General features: G+C 46.0%; 1 protein-coding gene across 4 annotated transcripts in view; it reads right to left on the reverse strand.

The window, feature by feature from the left end:
- Positions 1 to 21,532, reverse strand: part of DOK4 (docking protein 4) — an 84,585-nt gene that overhangs the window by 49,640 nt on the left and 13,413 nt on the right. For 3 of the 4 annotated variants that reach the window (XM_081963312.1, XM_081963309.1, XM_081963311.1), the window contains exon 2: positions 4,384 to 4,688. In XM_081963312.1, the coding sequence (XP_081819438.1) occupies positions 4,384 to 4,449 (66 nt within the window). In that variant the 5' untranslated portion in view covers positions 4,450 to 4,688. Of the gene's footprint in view, positions 1 to 4,383; positions 4,689 to 5,022; positions 5,077 to 21,532 lie in introns of those variants that run through there. The other variant, XM_081963310.1, reaches the window with a different exon arrangement.

Below are 21,532 nucleotides of genomic sequence, written 5' to 3' on the forward strand. Positions count from 1 at the left end.
ACTCTTTGGATCCCAATTTTAAGCAAGGTAGGTCTGTTTCCATTGTTCTCCTTTAGATTAGCACCCATTGGACTTGACACCCAGAAAAGCTGCTAAGAAGGATTTAGCATTGTTAAACAGATTAGAACGGTGTAATGGATGTATGATTTTAATATATAGAATATTCTGTTTAAAATGCAGTAATAATAATTGGAGTTGAACTATTGGTACAAAATGATGTTGTGTGTATGGATTCAATATTTAGAATACCTTGTTTAAAATTAAGGAATAATAATTATAGTTGAAAAATTGACACACAACACTAATGTGTCTATGTTTACCAAATGAACAATTTGTGACTCGATATATAATTGCAAGCGGTGACCATGGAAAGGACGCACAAAATCTTGAAACCAAACGACACCCTATATGAAATGGAAGAAGGATGTATGTGTTTTACGTCTTTGTTTGTTCTTGTTTGTTTAAAAATAAAATTTTAAATTTAAAAAAAGAAAAGCTGCTATGATTTGACTCTGTGAGAAAACCTTCAGAGGTTTAGAGGAGGGTGGCATCTTGTGATTTTTTAAAAAAACTGATATTTCTCATTGGGGTAGCCTGTAAGTCAGTTATTGTTTAAGATAAGACCATTTTTAATTTAATTTAATTTTTCTGGTTTACTGTATGCCACTTAGAATCATCCATGGTGGAAGTGGCCTATGAGCCTAAATAAATAAACATATTTGCACCTAATGAGAGACTATATTAAAGAAACTTTCATTTACGGCACATATCTGAATTTTTCAAGGATAAATCTATCAAAAACTATGCCTTAGATGAAAGTGATTCCCCACAATAGAGACATTTGAGGCCATTATATACAAAAAGGCATTTAAGCACCATCACAACAACAACAAAAAATTGTTCACAAAGGCAAGGATGTTGATGCCTACAACATCCACTCAAATTTCTGCTCAAACAACCCAATTTGATGGCATTGCGTGTGAGTTGAGCAGCCGTATAAATTTGCTGAATGAATGAATGAAAGAAAGAAAGAAAGAAAGAAAGAAAGAAAGAAAGAAAGAAAGAAAGAAAGAAAGAAAGAACGAACGAACCACGGAAGAAAAGCCACAATTTTGTGTTTGAAATTTTGCAGTAAGGGAAAGAGATAGATCTTCCCACCATAGGAGACAAACTGCAGGAAATGACCAGCTGAGCCTGAGGGAGGGGGTCAAACATGTCATCAGCCTTGTGTCCCTTCACACCCACAAGAGATCTAAGTCCACCCACCTTGAATTCCATTGACTCTGATCTCCCCCTGCTTGGGACGTTAGGAGATCAGATTCTTGTACAGACCTTAAAGTTGCAATAAATCTTATACCCGTTTGGAACAGCCTGGATCTCTTGATTTCCCTGGCGTCTGACACAAAATTTAAGATCACATCCTGATATGCACAGAAGCAATCACTGATTGCTATTATGGGTAACAAGGGTACAATTGTCTGGTCCTCACCAGGGTACCTGGGGATTATTGGCATGGTCCTTGACACCCACTAAGCTCCCTAACTTATGTGATTTGATTTGATTTATTTTATTTTATTTACTTTCTTTCTTTATTTTTTATTTGTCTATACTAATACCTGTTACCTTGTACATATTATAGTATAGTCTTTATTGTCATTGTACAAAATAAATAGAAACCAATTCCGTTGTATTTATTTTGTACAATGACAATAACGACTATACTATAACATGTATAAGGTAAAAGGTTTTAGTTTAGACACGGACATTTTTGCATGAGATTGTACAAACAGATAGATATAAGTAAGTGTACCATGGCCACGAAAACATAAAATGAGCCCATATCAACGGGGACAGTAGGACAGGGATGGTAGGCATAACATTTTATTGTTTCAATTCTTTTAATTAAAATGAGCAGGAGGCTACCATCCTCCTAAGCCAAGCCTCATGACTCTTTGTCTTGTCTCTAAGCCCCTCACATACCTTGGAGGCATTCTTAGACAGTAAAAATATGAGTGACTGCAGCCCAGCACTTTGATTATCTTCTGGGAAATGGGAGGTTTGGGGTTTGGCCACGCTCACCGTAATAACAGCCATTTTGTGAGAGTGCTCATAGGATACTCTCAGAATCCCAACTGTATCAATTGGCCCCAAACCGTTGTGGAACCTCTGACCATTCCATCGTGGTTCTGGTGACACACCAAGAGCTCAGTATCTTGAGAGATATGGCATCACCTATGCAGGAAACGTTTTGTCCAACGGTGGAATCCACTTTGGTTGCAATCTCCCTCGAGATGATGGCAACCTTCAACTACCTTGAAATGATGGCAACTTTCATCTACCTTGAGATGATGGCAACCTTCCTGCTTTCCTATCGAAGAGACCCTGAGCACTTTGATATCTCCCTGAAGAACAGATCTCAATGGCTTTCAACCATCCACAAAAGAGATACCACCAGGAGAGCAACAGAGACTGTCAACTGGGCTTTTCAAGATGTTTGCCCGTCTTGATATCCAAAGATGATGATCCACCAACAACACCCAATCTTACTTCCCTCTAACTGGGAAAGATATTATTTTAAGCAGTCAAAATAACATGCCTCCATCACATACTTCAATGCCTCTAGGTACAAATCCCAATGTATTTAATTTATATTCTCTTAATACAAGTCCGTCTTTCAGCAGAGAAGTAAGGTGGGAGAAGAGAAAGGCAGAAGCTGGGCTTGCTGTGGCCATTCAAAGGGCCTGCTGTGACTTTTCTGCAACCAACAAAACAGTCCTTCCTTCTCAACAGTCTGGCCAAAACTGGATCCCTTCATCAGAACCAGAAACCTGTCAACTTTCCACAAAGTGGGTCCCTCCAACTGCTTGGGACTACGTTTCCCAGCATTCCTTTGACCATGCCAACTGGAACCTCTCTCAGCTACGATCCTAAGCATTGTAAGGGATCAGGTGGAAGAAAGCTGGCCTGCTAATGATCATGAATACAACGGATGGGAATCCTGAGGGATGCAGAGTCAGTGCTCAAGGATCCTTTAGAAAGCACCCCCAGGGAAACAGAAGTTTCCATCATGCTACCTGACCCAACCACTGTTGCCCAAACGCCTGCACCCCCAGGTCTTCTGCATCCTTTATACAAAGATGGTTTCTTGGTTCTGTTGTCTTTTTGCAACCTCTAACAATATTGGATACTGGGGACAGATTGAAGGCAGAATTAAAATATTTATTGCAAAGGGAAAACGTGGGCTGCGTTTTTTCACGGCGGAGAATATAAACACTTGGTTAAGAATGAGAAAGGGAGGTGTTGGCGTCCACTAAAGATGTTGCTGTATGCCAGGAGCAGCTGAGGCTCCCAAGCCCAGGTCCAGAGTCCTTCAGCAAGAACCCAGATGGGGAAGGAATCCTGTTGGGCTTTGGGCTGGCATCCTGAAGGATTTGCCCAGAGGAAGCCACAGTAAGAGGACAGCGGTGGCAGCAACAAATCAGAAGGAAGTCCTTTTCTGATTCAATGCTTTTTATGGAAAGGCAACATCTGTAGCTCCCTTCTAAGAACATTTTCTACTTGCCAAAGGTGCCACCTGACCCCTTTCTGGATTCTGCCTCTCTCCACAGCCTCCCTGCTTCTATTCGAATCTTTTGCATTTCGCAACAAATCTCGCTCCACCGATTTCAAAAGCCCAGGAAAGCAGTTTAGAAGCGGAGACCCCAAAGGAATCTCTTTATCAAAAAATATCTGAGGGCAGGGGGGGGGGGAAGAAACCCCTCCTCCTGCAGCCGATGCCATAGATAATAAAATGAAATAATTAGCCTGCGACCAAATTTCCTCCAAGTCACACAATCGAAAAGATTTGCCTACACTGGCATTCACTGTTCTGGTCAAGCTTTTTTTTTTTTGGGTGCCCCGAGGAAAAGAAATGCTACGCCAGGCCATTCAAAACCATCCCTACAGCCCCAGTGGATTTATTCAGGCTAGGCAACACACACACACAGACACACAACCCCTCCATTAAAAAGCGTTATTAAAAAAAAGAAAGAAGAAGGAGCTGTACCAATCAGCAGTCAGCATCTTTCCCCCATAGATACACAGGTTTGCCTGGAGAGATGCTCAGCTTTTATGCAGCAATGCCAGAAGGGACCCCACAATTCCAGCCACCCCCACCTCTGGCAGACTGGGAGGGGGGGAGGAAACGAGGGTCTGTCTAGAATCAAGAGCTGCTCTCCCCCCCGTTCCCCGTGCAAATTCTTTTGCACAAAAGCGGTAGCTCTCCTTCCCCCCATCCCCTTGCCCTTCGCCCCTGCTAGCATCTCACCCGAGACCGCCGATCTGCCCCTCCGACCTGCCCACGCAGAGAGAGAGAGAGACCCTGCCACACCGGCTGCCACTTACCCCAAGTTTTCTGCTCTTCATCTTCACGTACCCCTGCTTGACGATGTCACTGAAATTGGTAGCCATCGCTCAGCCGCCGGCACTGCCAAGGGGTTCGGCTCTTCCACGCCTCTTTCTTTCTGCCCCCACCTTCCCCCCCCCCCGAGCCGGCTTCCTCTAGGGCAGCGTCTGGGGCAGCGCCAACCTCGCCCTGCCCTCCGCTCCGCCGTTGTTCACCTGTTCTCAGACGTGGGCTGGCATGGCACCTCGTCTGCCCTCCAGCATTGTTCTAGTCGGAGCGGGAAGCGGCTTTTTCTGCCTGGGCGCTGAAAAATAAAAATGACAGATAGATGAGAGAGGGTGACATCTTTCTCGTCTTCGTCTGCCTCCCCCCCATCCTCCACCCCTCCCCTCCCTCCTCCCCTCCTTCCTCCCCCTCTTCCATCCTTCACCCCCCCCCCCCCGACTCAACCATTCAGAGAATCATAGGTGGCTGCTGGTATGGGTGTGGAGGAATGGAACAGTCTGGCGTTTAACTCAACGGGCGCTTCAGCTCTCTAATTCATAAAGGGAAGCTCCCACGGCTAGATCCAAGAACAAAAGAGAAGAGAGAGAAAGCTTTTTGCTTCTTAAAGAAGTGAAGGAGACTTCCACACCTACCATTCAAGCGAGCCTCTAAAGTTGCCTTCCGTGTCCCTTATTCTACCTGGCCGGATTAACTTAGTAGGAGGACCTTGTCAATTCGTTTCCTCGCTCTGCACCAACGCAAAGCAGGACTTCAGGAGCGGAGCCAAGGAGAAAAGCTGTAAAAGACTTAATTGAATCCCCCTTGTGGCTTCCCCCAGCTCCTCACTCTCTCTCTCCAGATCGCCACCTTGCAAACAACGTTGGAGAAACCCAGATGTTTTTGCATCAAAGTTAAGCACCTGCCAAGAGAAGAGAGAGTTGCGTCTCCTTAACGAACGGAGGAGAGCTTATATGCCTACTAATTTGACTTGGCTGGTTAATTAAATCCCAAGAGCCAACATGCGCAGGAGGCTACACGTACTACGAGTTTCCTCGTGTTGACACCCCTCCCTAATTACCTACTTCGGCTACACCAGTTTGATTATCCTGGACTTTTTTTAAAAAAATCGCAGTCGGCGCAAATAAAGATAATGCAGACGGGTCAAGACCCACCTGTTCCAATTAGCTGGCCTGGCCCATTTATAGTCCCATTTTTAAACCTCCTGGCAAACATTTTATTCTGGGGTAGTTTTTAGGAGTAGTTTTTAATGCATTTCTAATTTTAATTTTAACTACCATTGTACAGTTTATATGTCACCTCCTCCAATTATATCTATATTTATATTTATGTATATTTAACTATATCTGTATGTATTCATGTTCATATTGTGTTTTTAATATGACTGTACACCGCCCCGAGTCCCTTCTGGGAGAGGGCGCGGTTTATAAATTAAATAAAAGTTAAAAGTTAAGTTAAAGGGTCAAATGTTAAAAGACCATTTTTGCTGCTGGATGCATGTACTGCAGGGGAGGGAATATATTTCCCCCCACCAACATATTGGTACATGAAACCAACAAAAGCATGAATCCTTTTATTGGGCTTGTCCTAAGTGGAGGCTTAGAAGGTACTGGATGTGCACTTAAGGCCCTTTTCTGGCTAACTTAATGCAGCCTGCCATGTCCAGAGAGATTCACTCGTGATGCTCAACCTACTTTTCGCTGCCCTAGACCAGGATTGTTTTGCGAGCAGAGTATGGTGGTATCCACCCAACCGCCAGCATTTAAAAATGAATAGAAAAAATGCACAGTTTGCATGTAAAATAAGCACAGGTTGTTTGCTCTTAACACTTCCTTGCCCTTCTTGATCAAGAACCAGGCACCTACTACCATATGTGGTGGTCGTGCCCAAAAGCCAAAATATACTGGCAGAATATCCAAAAGTGGTTGATAGAGGTAACGGAAGAGGAAATAGAATTCACACCGGAACTATTTCTCTTGGGAATTGTAAACAAGAAATACAACAAGGGGGTTCTCTTTTTAGCAATACATATTATCACGGCAGCAAGAATGGTCTTTGCCCAGAATTGGAAAAACAGGGAAAGTCCCCACGAAGGGGAAATCATTAGGAAAATCTTGATCTGCGCTGAAATGGATAAATTGACACGGGAATGGAAAAATAAAGATGAATCAGAATATTATAAGATCTGGGATAAATGTTATCGATGGTTGGAATATAAAAGGGAAAACCCAAAATAGGCATGAGCCAAGATTCATAGAATGGAGACTAGAATTATGTAGGAAATGATAAATGCGAGAATGTACAAGATAAGCACAAACCAACACGGCTGGAAATAAGTTACTGTTTTCTTTTTTGTAAATAGGGTATGGATCAAATGTTAAAAAACTTTTTAATTAAAAAAAAAAGATCTCCTGGCCCTTCAGTCTGTTTTTCCTCCATTTGGAGAACATCTTCCCTAAAGTTTGAGGACACCACTATTCTTAACGGCCAAGGCCAGGGATGGGTGGCAGGTGGGTCATTCTTGCTGGCCAAAATACCTTCCCACCATATCTCGGACCTGGGAATGAAGGGGCTGGACTGGGATGGGTTTCAATGCCAGCCTCCACACCGCCTCACAATCTGTAATTTAATTTCCCAAAACTCCAGCAGAGGCTGCCTTTTTATCCATAGTTATTTCCTGGCTCCTGTTATCTTCTTCTTCTTCATTTATTCATTTGCTACTAAAAATAATGTACAGCTATACAGGTAATTCTCGACGTACGACTACAACTGAGCCCAAAATTTAAGCTGCTCAGTGAGACACTCGTTAAGGGAGTTTTGCCGCCTGTTGCAACCTCGCCTGGCGCCGTTGTTAAGTGAATCATTGCAGTTCTTATTTTAGTAACACCGTTAAGCGAATCTGCGTTCCCCGTCAACTTTCCTTGTCGGAAGGTCGCAAAAGAGGATCAGGTGACCCTGCCACCGTCATAAATATGAACCAGTTACCACGCCTCCTAATATAAATCACGTCCCGTCCCCCCCCCCCGGCCAATGCTGCAGCAGCCATCAGTCTGAAAAATGGCCCTAAGTCTCATTTTTCAGTGCCAGTACAACTTCAGAAGGTCCCTAAATGAACTGTTGTAAGTCGGGGACTACATGCACTGACTTTTTAACCAAAAAATTAAATTGATTTTCTATTAAATACATTCCTTAGCGTTTAATAAACATCATGTTGTTTGGATATTCAGTTTGGTTAACAATATAGATTTACATTCTTAATCTCTACCCCTTTTCCCCAACCACTGGCAAAATAAGTTCCATGTTTGACAATATTCTGTATCTTCTTTCTGTTTCATTTTCAATGCCAATCTATCCAATTCTACACAATCTAGTATTTTCCTGACTATCTCTTCATCTCGCGGTATTTCTTCATTTTTCCAGTATTGGGCATAATACCTCTACTGACTTTTCAGGGAGGTGGGACAGAGGTGAGTTCTGGCAGTCGCTACCACTGATTCGCTCATGGCCGTGCCCATAGGCCCGTGCACAGTGCAATAAAAATTGCTCTGCGCATGTGCAGAAGCAAAAACGTGGCCTACAGCGCTTCTGGGAGAACCGGTTCCAGCGACCCAAACCACTACTGGTTCGCCCAAACCCGTCACTGGTGTGGGACTGGGCTGGGTTGCAATGCCACAACTCCCCACTGTCTTACAATCTGTCCTATTTCCCAAACTCCAGCAGGAGCTGCCTTTTTAGTCACAACTGGCTCCTCTTATCTCCTTTTTTTCCCCTGCTACTAAAAATAAACTCCGGTTGTAAATTTGACATGAAAGGGAAAAAGGGCCCCGCCTGAGCTGCAGCTGAGTCGGCAGCTAAGCCTGCCCCGACTAGCTGCCCCCTCCCCCTCCCCCGGGGACAGGAAGCACCCGCCACCCACCCCTTCCCACCTTGCTGTGTCTGCACCCCCCCCCGAGCGCCACGCTAACCCACTGATGTCAGCGCAAGCATTGCAAAAAGGAAGCCCTTGTGCAAGGCATCCCATAATAGCTGCTTTGCATTGCTAAGCTCTGGGATGCCTGTCTGAATGTTACTGCTGACTCTCGACCGGCCGCATCCTGAAGGCTGGCAAGGGGGCAGAGCTGGGAGATTAAGTGGGTTTCTCCTACAACTGGCATCGTGTTCTTCGCATAACAGCACACTTCGTTCCTTCCTTCCTTCCCTGCCTGAGAATGCTTTTTTTTAAAAAAGAATTGAGAATAGAATGAGCTGGAAGGGACCCTGGAGGTCTTCTAGTCCAGCCCCCTGCTTCAGCAGGAGATCCTACATGTATATCAGTTCAGACAAGTGACTGTCCAGTCTCCAGTGATGGAGACCCCACAACTTCTGAAGGCAAGCTCTTCCACTGGTGAATGGGATGGGATGGGATAGGATAGGATACGATAGGATAGGACAGAACAGAAAATAGAATAGAATGCAAAATAGAATAAAATAGAATTAGAATATAATAGAGTAGAATAAATAGAGAACAGAATAGAATAGAATAGAATAGAGAATAGAATAGAATAGAGCAGTGATGGCGAACCTTTTTTGGCTCGCGTGCCACAAGTGGGGGGAGCGCAGGGGGATCAAGTGCGGGCGTGCCGCACCCATAATGCAACGCGTGACCCCCCCAGTGCGTATGCGCGCACAACGCGCGACCCCCCCATTTTTACATTTTTTATGCCCTCCCCAGGCTCCAGGGGCTTTATAGGAGCCTGGGGAGGGCGGAAAAAGCCTCCCCCGACCCCCCGGAGGCCCTCCGGAGGCTTCAGGGACTGTCCGGAGGCTTCCCTGAAGCCTTCGGAGCGCTTAAAACCATCCTCCGAGCAAACGGGAAGTCACTTCCGGTTTGCTCGGAGGGTGGTTTTAAGCGCTCCGAAGGCTTCAGGGACGGTCCCTGAAGCCTACGGGGGGGGGCTTTTTTCGCCCTCCCCAGGCTCCTATAAAGCCTCTGGAGCCTGGGGAAGGCGAAAAATAGCTTTTAAAAAGGTGAACTCAGCTGGCCAGTGCGCGCATGCGCGCTGGCCAGCTGACAGGGCAGCACCTCGCGTGCCCTGACAAATGGCTCTGCGTGCCACTTGTGGCACGCGTGCCATAGGTTCGCCATCACGGGAATAGAGAATAGAATAGAATAGAGAATAGAAATAGAAATAGAAGTAGAAGTAGAAGTAGAAGTAGAAATAGAAATAGAATAGAAGCTGGAAGGGACTCAACGCCAAAGGCGCACAGAGTGCTGTTCCCTTCCCACCAAAAGTGGTTCCTATTTTTCTACTTGCATTTTTTATGTGCTTTCGAACTGCTAAGTTAGCAGAAGCTGGGAAAGTTAACGTGAGCTCACTTTATTACACGGCGCCCAGGATTCAAACCGCCGAACTGCCGACCTTTCTGATCAGCAAGCTCAGTGTCTTAGCCACTGAGCCACTGCGTCCCATTCGTCCTTCTTATGACCCCATAATCCCCTGCAGGGTAGAGTCTGGGCAACGGAATGGAGTTAGCAGAGTGTTTTAATGGCCGGATGCCCTTCCTGTTGCCAATGCGGAGTTTTGTTCAGCAGATAAATTCTCAGTGTGCCCAGAGAGAGAAATGTCCGCCTCTACCTAGGATTGAACTCACAGCCTCCAGACTCTGAGCTGAGAGCTCCACCTCTAGGCCATTGCACCGCTCCAATGCGTGCTTTGCTCTATTATGCATAAAATAGCCCAGAGCACACCTTCCGGTAGAGAGAAGTTCCTTGAGGATGGGCTCCAGCACGAATCCAAAAGCTTAGAAGACTTAAAACTCTGACAGACTCAGATTGGATCCTGCAGAATCTGTTACATTCAAGGCTACCATATTTTTTGGAGTATAAGATGCACCTTTTTCCCTCAAAAAAAGAGGCTGAAAATCTGGGTGTGTCTTATGCACTGAATACAGCATTTTTGGCCTCCTGAACTCCTGCTCCCTTTGCAAAAATGGCCATGCATAGCCTTTAGGAGCCTTGCAGAGTGCTCCTGGGGGCTGGGGAGGGCAGAAATGAGCAAAGATGGGCCATTTTTTGCTCATTTTGCCCCCCCCCCCCCCGAAGCACTCTACAAGCCTCCTAATGGCGATCCATGCCCTTTTTTGGGAGAAAGAAAGGGCCTGTTTTCACGAAAAACGGGCCCTTTTGGGGAGGTCTTCAGAGTGCAAAAACTTTTTTAAAATTTGCCTCTTCAAAATCTTGGTGCGTCTTATACTCTGGTGCATCTTATAGTCTGAAAAATATGGTAAGTGGTCAGTGCTGGCTTTCCAGCTGGCAAAATGGGACGCAAATTAAAAGAGAGGGAAAGCAAGCAGGGCTGGGGAAGAAAAGAAAACTAAAATCGGAATCCCTGAGTGGAATACGATGCAAATGATGAAACCGTGAAGTTTATGCCATGGAGAAGAGCTTTCAAAGCAACCCCCGGTCTCCAGGGCGATGCTTGAGCTCCCTCCCCGCCCAGACAATTTCTTCACTTCGCCCCTGAGAACGCTCGCGATCAGTGTCAACATCTTTGCTTCACACTAAGCTTCCTTACCCTGGGAAGGCACACCAAAATGTGAGAAAGATTTGCAACATCGCCTGGCAATTCTTCACACCTCGCAATCGCACACACGCTCAGCATCATCTGGCGGCATCAACCCTCCACAGTTAGCGCTTCCAATATGTAGAATGAGATAGAAATCCATTGCCGGGGACTCTACAACAGGGGTGTCAAACTCGATTTCATTGAGGGCTGCATCAGGATTGTGTTTGACCTCATAGGGGCTGGGGTGGGTATTGCCAGCGTGGGCATGGCCAGCTTAATGTCACTTATGTCGGGGAGGGGCTGTGGTGGCCTGAGCGCTCTGCCAGTGAAAATGGGCTCTTGAGCTCAGTTTTCGGCTGCGACAGCCTCCTGCAACCCTATGCCAGCGAAAACAGAACTTAGGAGGGCCTCCCGCAGCTCTCACAAACTCCGTTTTAGGCTGTGACAGCCTCCTGCAACCTTCTGCCAGTGAAAACTATTGTAAGTCAAGGCCTACATGTACAGTCACGGCAAGGAGAAGGTATGTTCAGTCCAAAGGCTGGATGAATTGGGGGTTTTGGTTGTTGCCAAAACCTTTCTGGACTCAGCGCCCACTATCACCAGGCAAGGAAGAGGATGTCGAACACAGCACTTCGAGTCCTCACTTTCAAGATCGCCAGAATTAAAATAAGAAAATCTACAGTATATCTATAAAAGGCAAATACAACTCACTCATCACAGAATCTCTGGAACCATAAAGCCTACAAACCTGATTTTTGGCACGGATGTTCATCTTGGCGTCTAGGTGCTTGCTAAGAAAGGGTTTGTCAAAACGACCATCAGATCATCAATATTTCTTATACAGTATTACATTAACACGCTCTGATGCTAAGGGGTTACACATTCTACTCCCCCTCCCCACCTGAAAAGAACTCTGTTCCAACTGCCACTTGCCTTATATTAACACGCTCTGATGCTAAGGGGTTACACATTCTATGCCCCTCCCCACCTGAAAAGAACTCTGTTCCAACTGCCACTTGCCTTATATTAACACGCTCTGATGCTAAGGGGTTACACATTCTATTCCCCCTCCCCACCTGAAAAGAACTCTGTTCCAACTGCCACTTGCCTTATATTAACACGCTCTGATGCTAAGGGGTTACACATTCTACTCCCCTCCCCACCTGAAAAGAACTCTGTTCCAACTGCCAGTTGCAACTGGATGCTGGTGGGATTAGCTTTAAGTGTCAATTTATCAAGCCCGATCGTAAATTTATCAAGCCCAATCACATAGTTTCGTAGCGAAAGCAGGAGTATCCAGCTAGTCTCCAATAAAAAGCAAATTTGCAGACTAAATGGGGAAGGAACGAAGGCAGGTTGGTCTCATACTGATAGCAATTTAACAGGGCCATTTGGTGTTCATGACAGTCACACAAGGAGATCACACACATATCTGACAAGTGCTGATAGCATTAAATGGTCGAGGTGCTTCCTGATGACCCCGAATGGTTGTCTAAGGGCTGGTAAAACCAGTTTTTCTACCTAGGAAAGTAAGAATCTGAACAGAATCTTCTGTATCCCCTACAATCAGTTGATATTCACTCGCTTTCTCTCCAATTTTTTTTTAAAAAGATTCAATTAACTTGGCGAAACCTCCAAAGCACTAAATCAGCGAATCACTGGAGGAGGGAAAGTTTTAGATCATTTCATCTAACCTCCCATCTGTGCAGGAATCTCCTACTACAGAGATTGCTATCTGCCAAAACACAGTTTTAAACAGACTCCGTTTAAACAAAATCTGTTTAAAACAACTTAAGGGAAGATAAGCCACCAAGTTCCATGAAAGCCTGTCCCATTATATCCTTCTTGATGTCCCACCAATGTTTGAAACAAGACCGTCCAAACTTTGGCAATGTTTAAGACTTGTGGAGTTCAACTCCCAACAAGGCTGGCTGTGGAATTCTGGACGTTGAAAACCACATGTCTTCAAGTTTGAAGAGCCATTGTTTCTGGTCTTGTCTTCTGGAACTGTGTCAAATAGTTGGGGCTGATCTTCTCCATGCCAGCCCTTCAGCCAAACCTATCTACGTACGACGTCTCCCTGCTTTCTTCTCTTATTTTTGAGCTGCCCTTCTCTTGGATACGTTCCAGTTTGTTAGGCCTTGTTAACACACAATCCCAAAACCAGCTACAACAAGGGTCAGCAAACTGTGGCTCTGGAGCCGCATGTGGCTCTTTCCTCCCTCTGCTGCGGCTCCATCACCGGTCGGCGCCACAATTTTGAGAGGAGCTTCCGGTGGAGGGGGAGAGAGAATTCTGGGAGTTGAAGTCCACAGGTCTTAAAGTCTATGCTGGCTGGGGAATTCTGGGAGTTGAAGTCCACAGGTCTTAAAGTCTATGCTGGCTGGGGAATTCTGGGAGTTGAAGTCCACAAGTCTTAAAGTCTATGCTGGCTGGGGAATTCTGGGAGTTGAAGTCCACAAGTCTTAAAGTCTATGCTGGCTGGGGAATTCTGGGAGTTGACGTCCACAAGTCTTAAAATCACCAACTTTGGAGACCCCTCTTCTAAATCATGGAAAATAATCATTCCACTAATTCTCCATTGATCAGGTCCCACCATGAGTACCTACTACTTAAGAGCTCCAGCTTTTGATCAGCATTTAGACAGATTAAAATGAGGGATGAAGATGACCAAGGGATGAAAAACAAAGCCTTACGGGGAGAAACTGAACTGGGTGTGGAGAACAGGCGCTGGGAGGGATTTCTAGCTCTTTCTGAGCTGCTCAAGGTCAGGGTCTGTTTTCCATTGTCCCAAAATTCAGGACATGGAAGAATGGGTTTCAGGGACAGGAACTGAATCTTAAGACAAACATCCTCACAGGAAGAGAAGCTCCTTGGTGAAACCTCTTCTTCTTTCCTGTCAAAACCGAAGCCGAGACTAAACAGCCATCTGTTGAGGATGCTCTAATTGGGATTTTGGCACCAAGTAAAAGGTTGGCCCCCGGGGCCTTCTACGTCAAGATTCTCTGGGTCATGTCACAACTGTCTAGAATCCATCTGGGCTGATCAGAGGGCAGGAAAGGGGCTGCGGATATGGTTCTTCAGATGGTGAATGGGATTCCAGAGCAATGTCACTTCTCTCTCTCTCTCTCTCTCTCTCTCTCTCTCTCTCTCTCTCTCTCTCTCTCTCTCTCTCTCCCCCTCCCTCCCTCCCTCCCTCCCTCTCTCTCTCTCTCTCTCTCTCTCTCTCCATACATACACACATACATACACACATACATACATACACACATACATACATACATATACATATACATACATACAAGAATCTTGCAAAGAGATAGATATGGCCAACAAACCCTGGCTAAGACTCTTGTTGTTGAAAACCTGCCGTGAAGGGGAAGGGGAACAGGAAGGGGGAAGAGGGGAGGAGGAGGAGGGAGAAGGAGAAGAAGATGGGGGAGAAGAAGAAGGAGGAAGAGAAAGAAGGAGGATGGGGAGGAAGAGGAGGATGGAGGAGGAGGAGAAGGGTAAAGAGAAGGGAGAAGGAGAAGAAGATGGGGGAGAAGGAGGAAGAGAAAGAAGGAGGAGGAGGATGAAGGAGGAGGATGAAGGAGGAGGAGAAGGGTAAAGAGAAGGGAGAAGGAGAAGAAGATGGGGAGAGAGGAGGAGGACGACAAGGAGGAGGAAGAGGAGAAAGAAGGAGGGGGGAAAGAGGCAGAGGAGGAGGAGGACAAGGAGGAGGAGGAGGGAGGAGAAGGGGAAGGAGAAGAAGATGGTGGAAGAAGGAGGAGGAGAAGAAGATGGCGGAAGGAGGAGGAGGAGAAGGAGAAGAAGATGGGGGAAGGAGGAGGAAGAGGAGAAGGGGAAGGAGAAGGGAGAAGGAGACGATGGCGGAAGGAATAGAAGGGGAAGGAGGAGGAGGAAGAGGTGGAAGGAGGAGAAGGAGAAGAAGATGGGGAAGGAGGAGGAGGAGGAGAAGAAGGAGGAAGAGGAGAAAGGAGGAGGAGGAGGGAGAGGAGGAGAAGGGAGAAGCAGATGGGGAAGGAGGAGGAGGACCTGGAGGAGGAAGAGGAGAAAGGAGGAGGGGGGAAGGAGGAGGAAGAAGAGAGGACCCAGATTCTTGATGGGAGAAAGAGGCTGACTCCCTAAACCGCTTAGAGAGGGCCATAAAGCACTGTGAAGCGGTATATGAGTCTAAGGGCTGGTGCTATTATGCTGCCAATCCCTCAGAACCACACCTTACACAAGCCTTGGTGAAATGAACCGAGACGTGCAAGAGGATGTTTGCGCTTTGCACAATTTCACTCCTCCGGCGTTCCTTTTCTTGAGGGCTGCCTTGTGGTTGCATTTGTTTGATGTACAACAGGCAGATTAACCGTCCCTTTCCCAGCTGTTACTTTTATTCATTTGTTTCACTTATTTCTACAGGTCGTCCTCGACTTACTACAGTTCGCTTAGTGACAATTCAAGGTTACTACGGCAGTGAAAAAAGTGACTTAGGACCAGTTTCCACAGTTCCCACCTTGCAGCATCCCCAGGGTCATGTGATCAAAATTCAGATGCTTGGCAACTGTCTCATATTTATGACGCTTGCAATGTCCTGGGAGTCACATGATCCTCCTTTGCGACCTTCTGACACCCAAAATCAAGGAGGGAGCCAGATTCACTTAACAACTAGGTTACTAACTTACCAACTACAGTGATTCACTTAACACCGTGATGGCGAATCTAGCGTGCCAGAGGTGCAGGGGTGGGTTCCTGCCAGTTCTAAGCTCTCCTATAGAAGAGGTTCTACAAATCTACCGTGCCGTTTAGAAACGGTTCCAGCTCTCTCCCCCTGCCCGTCCGCACCACGCTTGCCCCACCCTCCGCTCACTGATTGGCTGGCTCACCAATCGCCCCGCCCGCCTCTAAGAGTCCTATCTAAACCTTAAAGTCTTAAAGCTGTCAAGTTTGAACCCCCCTGGGGTTTTTTTTCTAAAGGGTTAGGGGTGCAAGGGTCTTGTAACCTGACAGCTTTAAGACTTGCACACTTCAATGCCAGAGTTCCTGAGCCAACATGACTGGAGGAGGAATTCTGGGAATTGAAGTCCACAAGTCTTAAAGCTGTCAACTTTGAACACCCCTGGGTTTTTTTTTCTAAAGGGTTAGGGGTGCGAAGGTCTTGTAACTTGACAGCTTTAAGACTTGCACACTTCAATGCCAGAGTTTCTGAGCCAACATGACTGGAGGAGGAATTCTGGGAGTTGAAGTCCACAAGTCTTAAAGTTGTCAAGTTTGAACACCCCTGGGGTTATTTTTCCTGAAAGGTTAGGGGTGCAAGGGTCTTGTAACTTGACAGCTTTAAGACTTGCGTGCTTCAAATGCCAGAGTTCCTGAGCCAACATTTTGGTTGCTAAGCAAGAGCGTTGTTAAGTGAGTTTCACCACATTTTACAAGTTGGCCACTCCCACCTGGTCACATGGCAGGCAAGCCACTCCCACAAAGCAGGCCACACCTACAGAAGAGGTTCTACAAAAGTTTGAAACCCACCACTACAGAGGTGGCACTCAGAGTCTTCTCTGTGGGCACATGTGCCGTTGCCAGCTGCTCTTCTGGTTTCCGACGTGGCCAGTTGGTCTTTATGGATGCTGGAGCGCCAGAAAACAGCCTAAAAACGGCTGTTTTGGGGGGCCATTTTCAGGTTGTTTTTTGGGCCATTTTCAGGCCACTTTTGGTCTCAAAACAGCCCACAAAATGGCCTGAAAATGGCTTGAACAATGGCCTGTTCTTTGGCTGTTTGGGACATGAAAACGGCATGAAAACAGTTCAAAAGATAGCCAAAGAACCAGCCAAAAAACAGCCAGCTGGTCCTTGAGTTTTCGGTGCTCCGGCATGTGCACAAACTCACATGCATGGACATTCCGGTTTGGGCACTTAGTGCCGAAAATTTTTGCCATCACTGCCCTATCCCATTCCAGACAAAACTTCTGGAGCTACCCAGAACTCTTTGTCCTGTCCTGAGATTTGTGGTTTGCTTTCCCAAAGAACCAAGGGCTGGTCCCTGAAAAACTGCTTTACAATACAATACAATAGCAGAGTTGGAAGGGACCTTGGAGGTCTTCTAGTCCAACCCCCTGCCTAGGCAGGAAACCTTATACCGTTTCAGACAAATGGCTATCCAACATCTTCTTAAAGACTTCCAGTGTTGGGGGCTTTCACAACTTCTGGAGGCAAGCTGTTCCACTGATTCATTGTTCTAACAGTCAGGAAATTTCTCCTCAGTTCTAAGTTGCTTCTCTCCTTGATTAGTTTCCACCCATGGCTTCTTGTCCTGCCCTCGGGTGCTTTGGAGAATAGCTTGACTCCCTCTTCTTTGTGGCAACCCCTGAGATATCGGAACACTGCTATCATGTCTCCCCTAGTCCTTTTTTTTGTTAGACTAGACACACACCTACTTCATTCATGGCCAACGTTCACAAATCCTCATCTCTTTAAGAATAACAGAGTGGGAAGGGACCTTGGAGGTCTTCTAGTCCAACCCCCTGCCTAGGCAGGAAACCTTATACCGTTTCAGACAAATGGCTATCCAACATCTTCTTAAAGACTTCCAGTGTTGGGGCATTCACAACTTCTGGAGGCAACTTCTGTTCCACTGATTAATTGTTCTCACTGTCAGGAAATTTCTCCTCAGTTCTAAGCTGCTTCTCTCCTGATTAGTTTCCACCCATTGCTGCTTGTTCTACCCTCAGGTGGCTTGGAGAATAACTTGACTCCCTCTTCTTTGTGGCAACCCCTGAGATATTGGAAGACTGCTATCATTTCTTCCCTAGTCCTTCTTTTCATTAAACTAGACATTAAACTTGGCTTTCTCCCAATTTGACTGGCCAGCAGGACAGGCGTCTGCAGTGGGCTACGGTGTCCATTCCAGGAGAAAGTAGAGGCTTCTTATCACAAGTAGTCCTCAACATACAACGGTTCATTTAGTGATTGTTTCAAATTGTGGTCGTACGTCGAGGACAACCCTATAACTCAAGCTGCTTTAGGTCTGATGTGTATTCTACCATTGCATTTCATGTTTTAGGGTTTTTATTCTTTGATAAAAAAAATGCTTAATGAAAGAAAAGGAATGGTGTGTGCTTTGTGGGCGCATGCAAGGATGAAGTAAAAAAAAAAACCAGGGATAGCACGCATGTCGAAGCAAATGAATCCATCTCCCTTTTTTTATGTGGGTCACACAACAAGCAGAACTTCCCTTGCACACTTTTTGGACTGCGCATCCCTGCCTCTTGCAAATGGATAATAATTATTATTTTTTTGAAAAGCTGGAGGTGATTTGCACTAAATTAAAGAAGAATTTATAGCACAGTCCAAGGGGGGATGACTTACGATCGTGGTGATTTAGATTTATTAGCGCTGTCTACTGCATAAGACATCTTGGTGAAATTGCAAGGGCTTCCCCCCCCCCCTTACCTTTTCCTGTTGAATTTTTGACGGTGAGAATTGCGATAACGCATCAAGAAAAGATTTCTCGGTCTCCCATTTCGAATCTCCCGTTAAAGACACAAGTCCCTGTTAGCTTTAGCACATCAGGCATCCTTATCACAGTGAAAAGGAGAATGTTTTAGGGCAGGGATCCCCAAACTTGGCAACTTTAAGACTTGTGGACTTCAACGCCTGGGCCTGGGCGTTGAAGTCCACAAATTTTAAAGTTGCCAAGTTTAATACCTCTGTTTTAAGGTGTCCTGCTTTTCAGAAACTTTGACATAAATGGTTCAGGAACTTTCTAAAAGTTGCTGGGCTGGACTTCAAATTCTGTGGGTGTCCAGGGCCACCATGGATGGCAGATCATGCCAGAAGCTGCAGTCTCTTAATTATTTTTTCTCCTTGAGTTTGATGCCAGGGGATTTCTTTGCTTACTTTTACATTTTGCGCTTCCTGTCTCCAAGTGGCAAGAAACCATACCTAGGGCAGCTCCATAGTCCACCCCAAAATGGATACAGATGATTTCAGGTTTGCCCATTGTGGTTTGGGTAAAGTTTTAAACCCTTCGCTTTGTAGGGTCTTCATTTCAAACCTTGGCTGTTTCTACCCAGCAAACTCTGCAGGGAAAACATAACAAGGACCCAAAATTTAAATGGCTCCCAAAAATATTTTCCAACCGATCCAGGGAAACCAGAGTCCCAAGTTTTTCCCCGCCGGCCTGGTTCTTCGCAAGCTTACGTTGGTTTCTCTTTCTAAACCCTCCACCGTCGCTCCAGATATTATTTTGCCGTTTTCTCACCGCTCCTCTTCTAATGTGGCTTTCCTGCCTAGCTCATTAAATTTCGCCGGCCTGCAAAAATTAAAACATCCATAATCCAGTGCAGCTTTATGGCTTAACTCATTAAAGTTTTGCCAGCCCGCAATTTTTTTTAAAAAAAAGAAACCTTCAGCCCAAGCAACTCGCTGCAAATCGATGAACGGCTTATAAAAAAAAGGAAGAGGAAAAGAAAACAACAACAACAACCAGACACGGTGTGTTGTTAGAAGCAGGAAGCGCCTTTTCACCTGCAGCTTAAAAGCAGCCGTGTGTGTTTGTATGCGTTCACATTCTTACAATGTTTGCAGGACAAGCTCTTTCAAAAGTGCCCCACGGGGTTAAGAAATAACCTTGCCAGACCAAGCAAAGACAGATGAGGCTATCTTATCTGCGCCCCACCACCGGCCCCGGGGGGGGGGGGAGAAGCATAAACATTCCCCCTTGTGGCTCCCTCTCTGATCTTATCTGGTGCCCTTTGCTTGGCGTTTCGGGGAAAAATAGCTCTCTCTGGATCTCCATCCAGCTAAGCCCTTATCACTGGGGCAAGCATGTCTCCTTGCAAGGCAACAGCCAACCTTATCAGCATTTCTCCGGGTGAGAAGGGGGAGACAGTTCCAGGGTGGAGGAAGGAGCCCCCTCCCCTCAGCCAGCCCCCCCCCATCGCCCCAAATGGAAAGGAATTTATTCTGTGCCCTTGGGCGGAAATCTTTTCCTCCTTGTGTGTTTGTTTCAGCCTATCTGTAAACAGACCCAAACACACCCAACCGACAAATACATCAACTAAGGCAGACCAAGAACCTTCCCCTTTTGAGACTCGACATCGGAGCAGAATTCTTGGTTCTTTGTTTTTGTTTTCCTTGTTTTCGTTTAAAGTCAAAGCCTCTGGAGATTGGAAATTATTTTCCAGTAACATGAATTATGCAAAGCAAACACTTGCAGGTGTCTCGGACGGAAAAGATTCTGCACTGTTGCCAAGGTGGGGGCTAGGCAGGGCCAATAAACCAAGATTGGACCCTGAGCAAGCCGAAATCTGGAAGGCGGGCAAGTTAGGAGGAGGACCTTCCCAGCCAAAGAAAGCCCCTCGTGGCCGTTCATGGTCAAAAAAAGATTTTGCCATGGCAAGCCCTTATGCTACAATTCCTGCAACGCACTCTGTTTATGCACAAAATGTGCCACTCTTGCAAAACGCATCAGCAATGCTGTCTAGGGTGTGCCATGACATTATCGTCAAAGGACCTCTGCCCCCAAGCAATTTGTCACCAGGATGAACAACAGAAAGGCAATCAAAGCAATATGCCTGCTGCACATAAGTACATGCACGTACATGCAAACTATATATACAGGCAGTCCTCAATTTACGACCACAATTGAACCCACAATTTCTGTCGCTAAGCAGGACAGCTGTTACGTGAATTTGGCCCCCTTACTTGCCACAGTTGTTAAGGGAATCACTGCAGTTGTTAAGCTAGTAACATGGATGTAAAGTGAATCTTCTTTTCCCCAATGACTTTGCCTGTCAGGAGGTCCCTAAAGGTAAATCCCATGACCCCGGGGCACTCCAACCGTCGTAAATATGAGTCAGTTGCCAAGCATTTGAATTTTGATCACGTGACCAAGGGGATGTTGCAACGATCGCAAGTGTAAAAAATGGTCATGTCATTTTTTCAGGGCTGTTGTAACTTTTACAAATGGTTGTTAAGTCAAGGACTATCTGTACACACCTCTCTGATCCCATTAAGAACTGCTGGAGCCTTGAAATCTGTGGTTGGAGACCCAGCAGTTCAGCACCCATTCACGTGGCACCAAACCAAGATTTTGTGGTTCATTCTTGGGATTAAAGTTAGGACAGCCCAGAATCAGAGGTGGTATTCAGCCGGTTCTGACCAGTTCTGGAGAACTGATAGCGGAAATTTTGAGTAGTTTGGAGAACCAGCAAATACCACCTCTGGCTGGCCTCGCCCCCATCTATTCTCTGCCTCCTGAGTCCTAGCTGATTGGGAGGGAATGGGGATTTTGCAGTATCCTTCCCCTGCCACGCCCACCAAGTCACACCCACCAAGCCACACCATGCCACGCCCACAGAACTGGTAGTAAAATATTTTGAATCCCGCTACTGCCAGAATCCTTATTGAGGTGCCTGCTGAAAAAATTTCCATTGCTTTAGCACCTGACCTACATTCTGTTATTTTACATCTTTAATTTTTATTTTCTACTGGAGGGTGGTATAAAAGTCCACAGGCTTTTAGTAGCACCTTTCCCGACTAATAAATGTTATTGCAAGACAGAAGCTCCGCTTTTTAAGAAAAAAAAACCCTATTACAATAGTTGGAAAAGGTG

This window comes from Natrix helvetica (assembly GCF_964273705.1).
Source record: "Natrix helvetica genome assembly, chromosome: 10".
NCBI classification, from domain to species: domain Eukaryota; kingdom Metazoa; phylum Chordata; class Lepidosauria; order Squamata; family Natricidae; genus Natrix; species Natrix helvetica.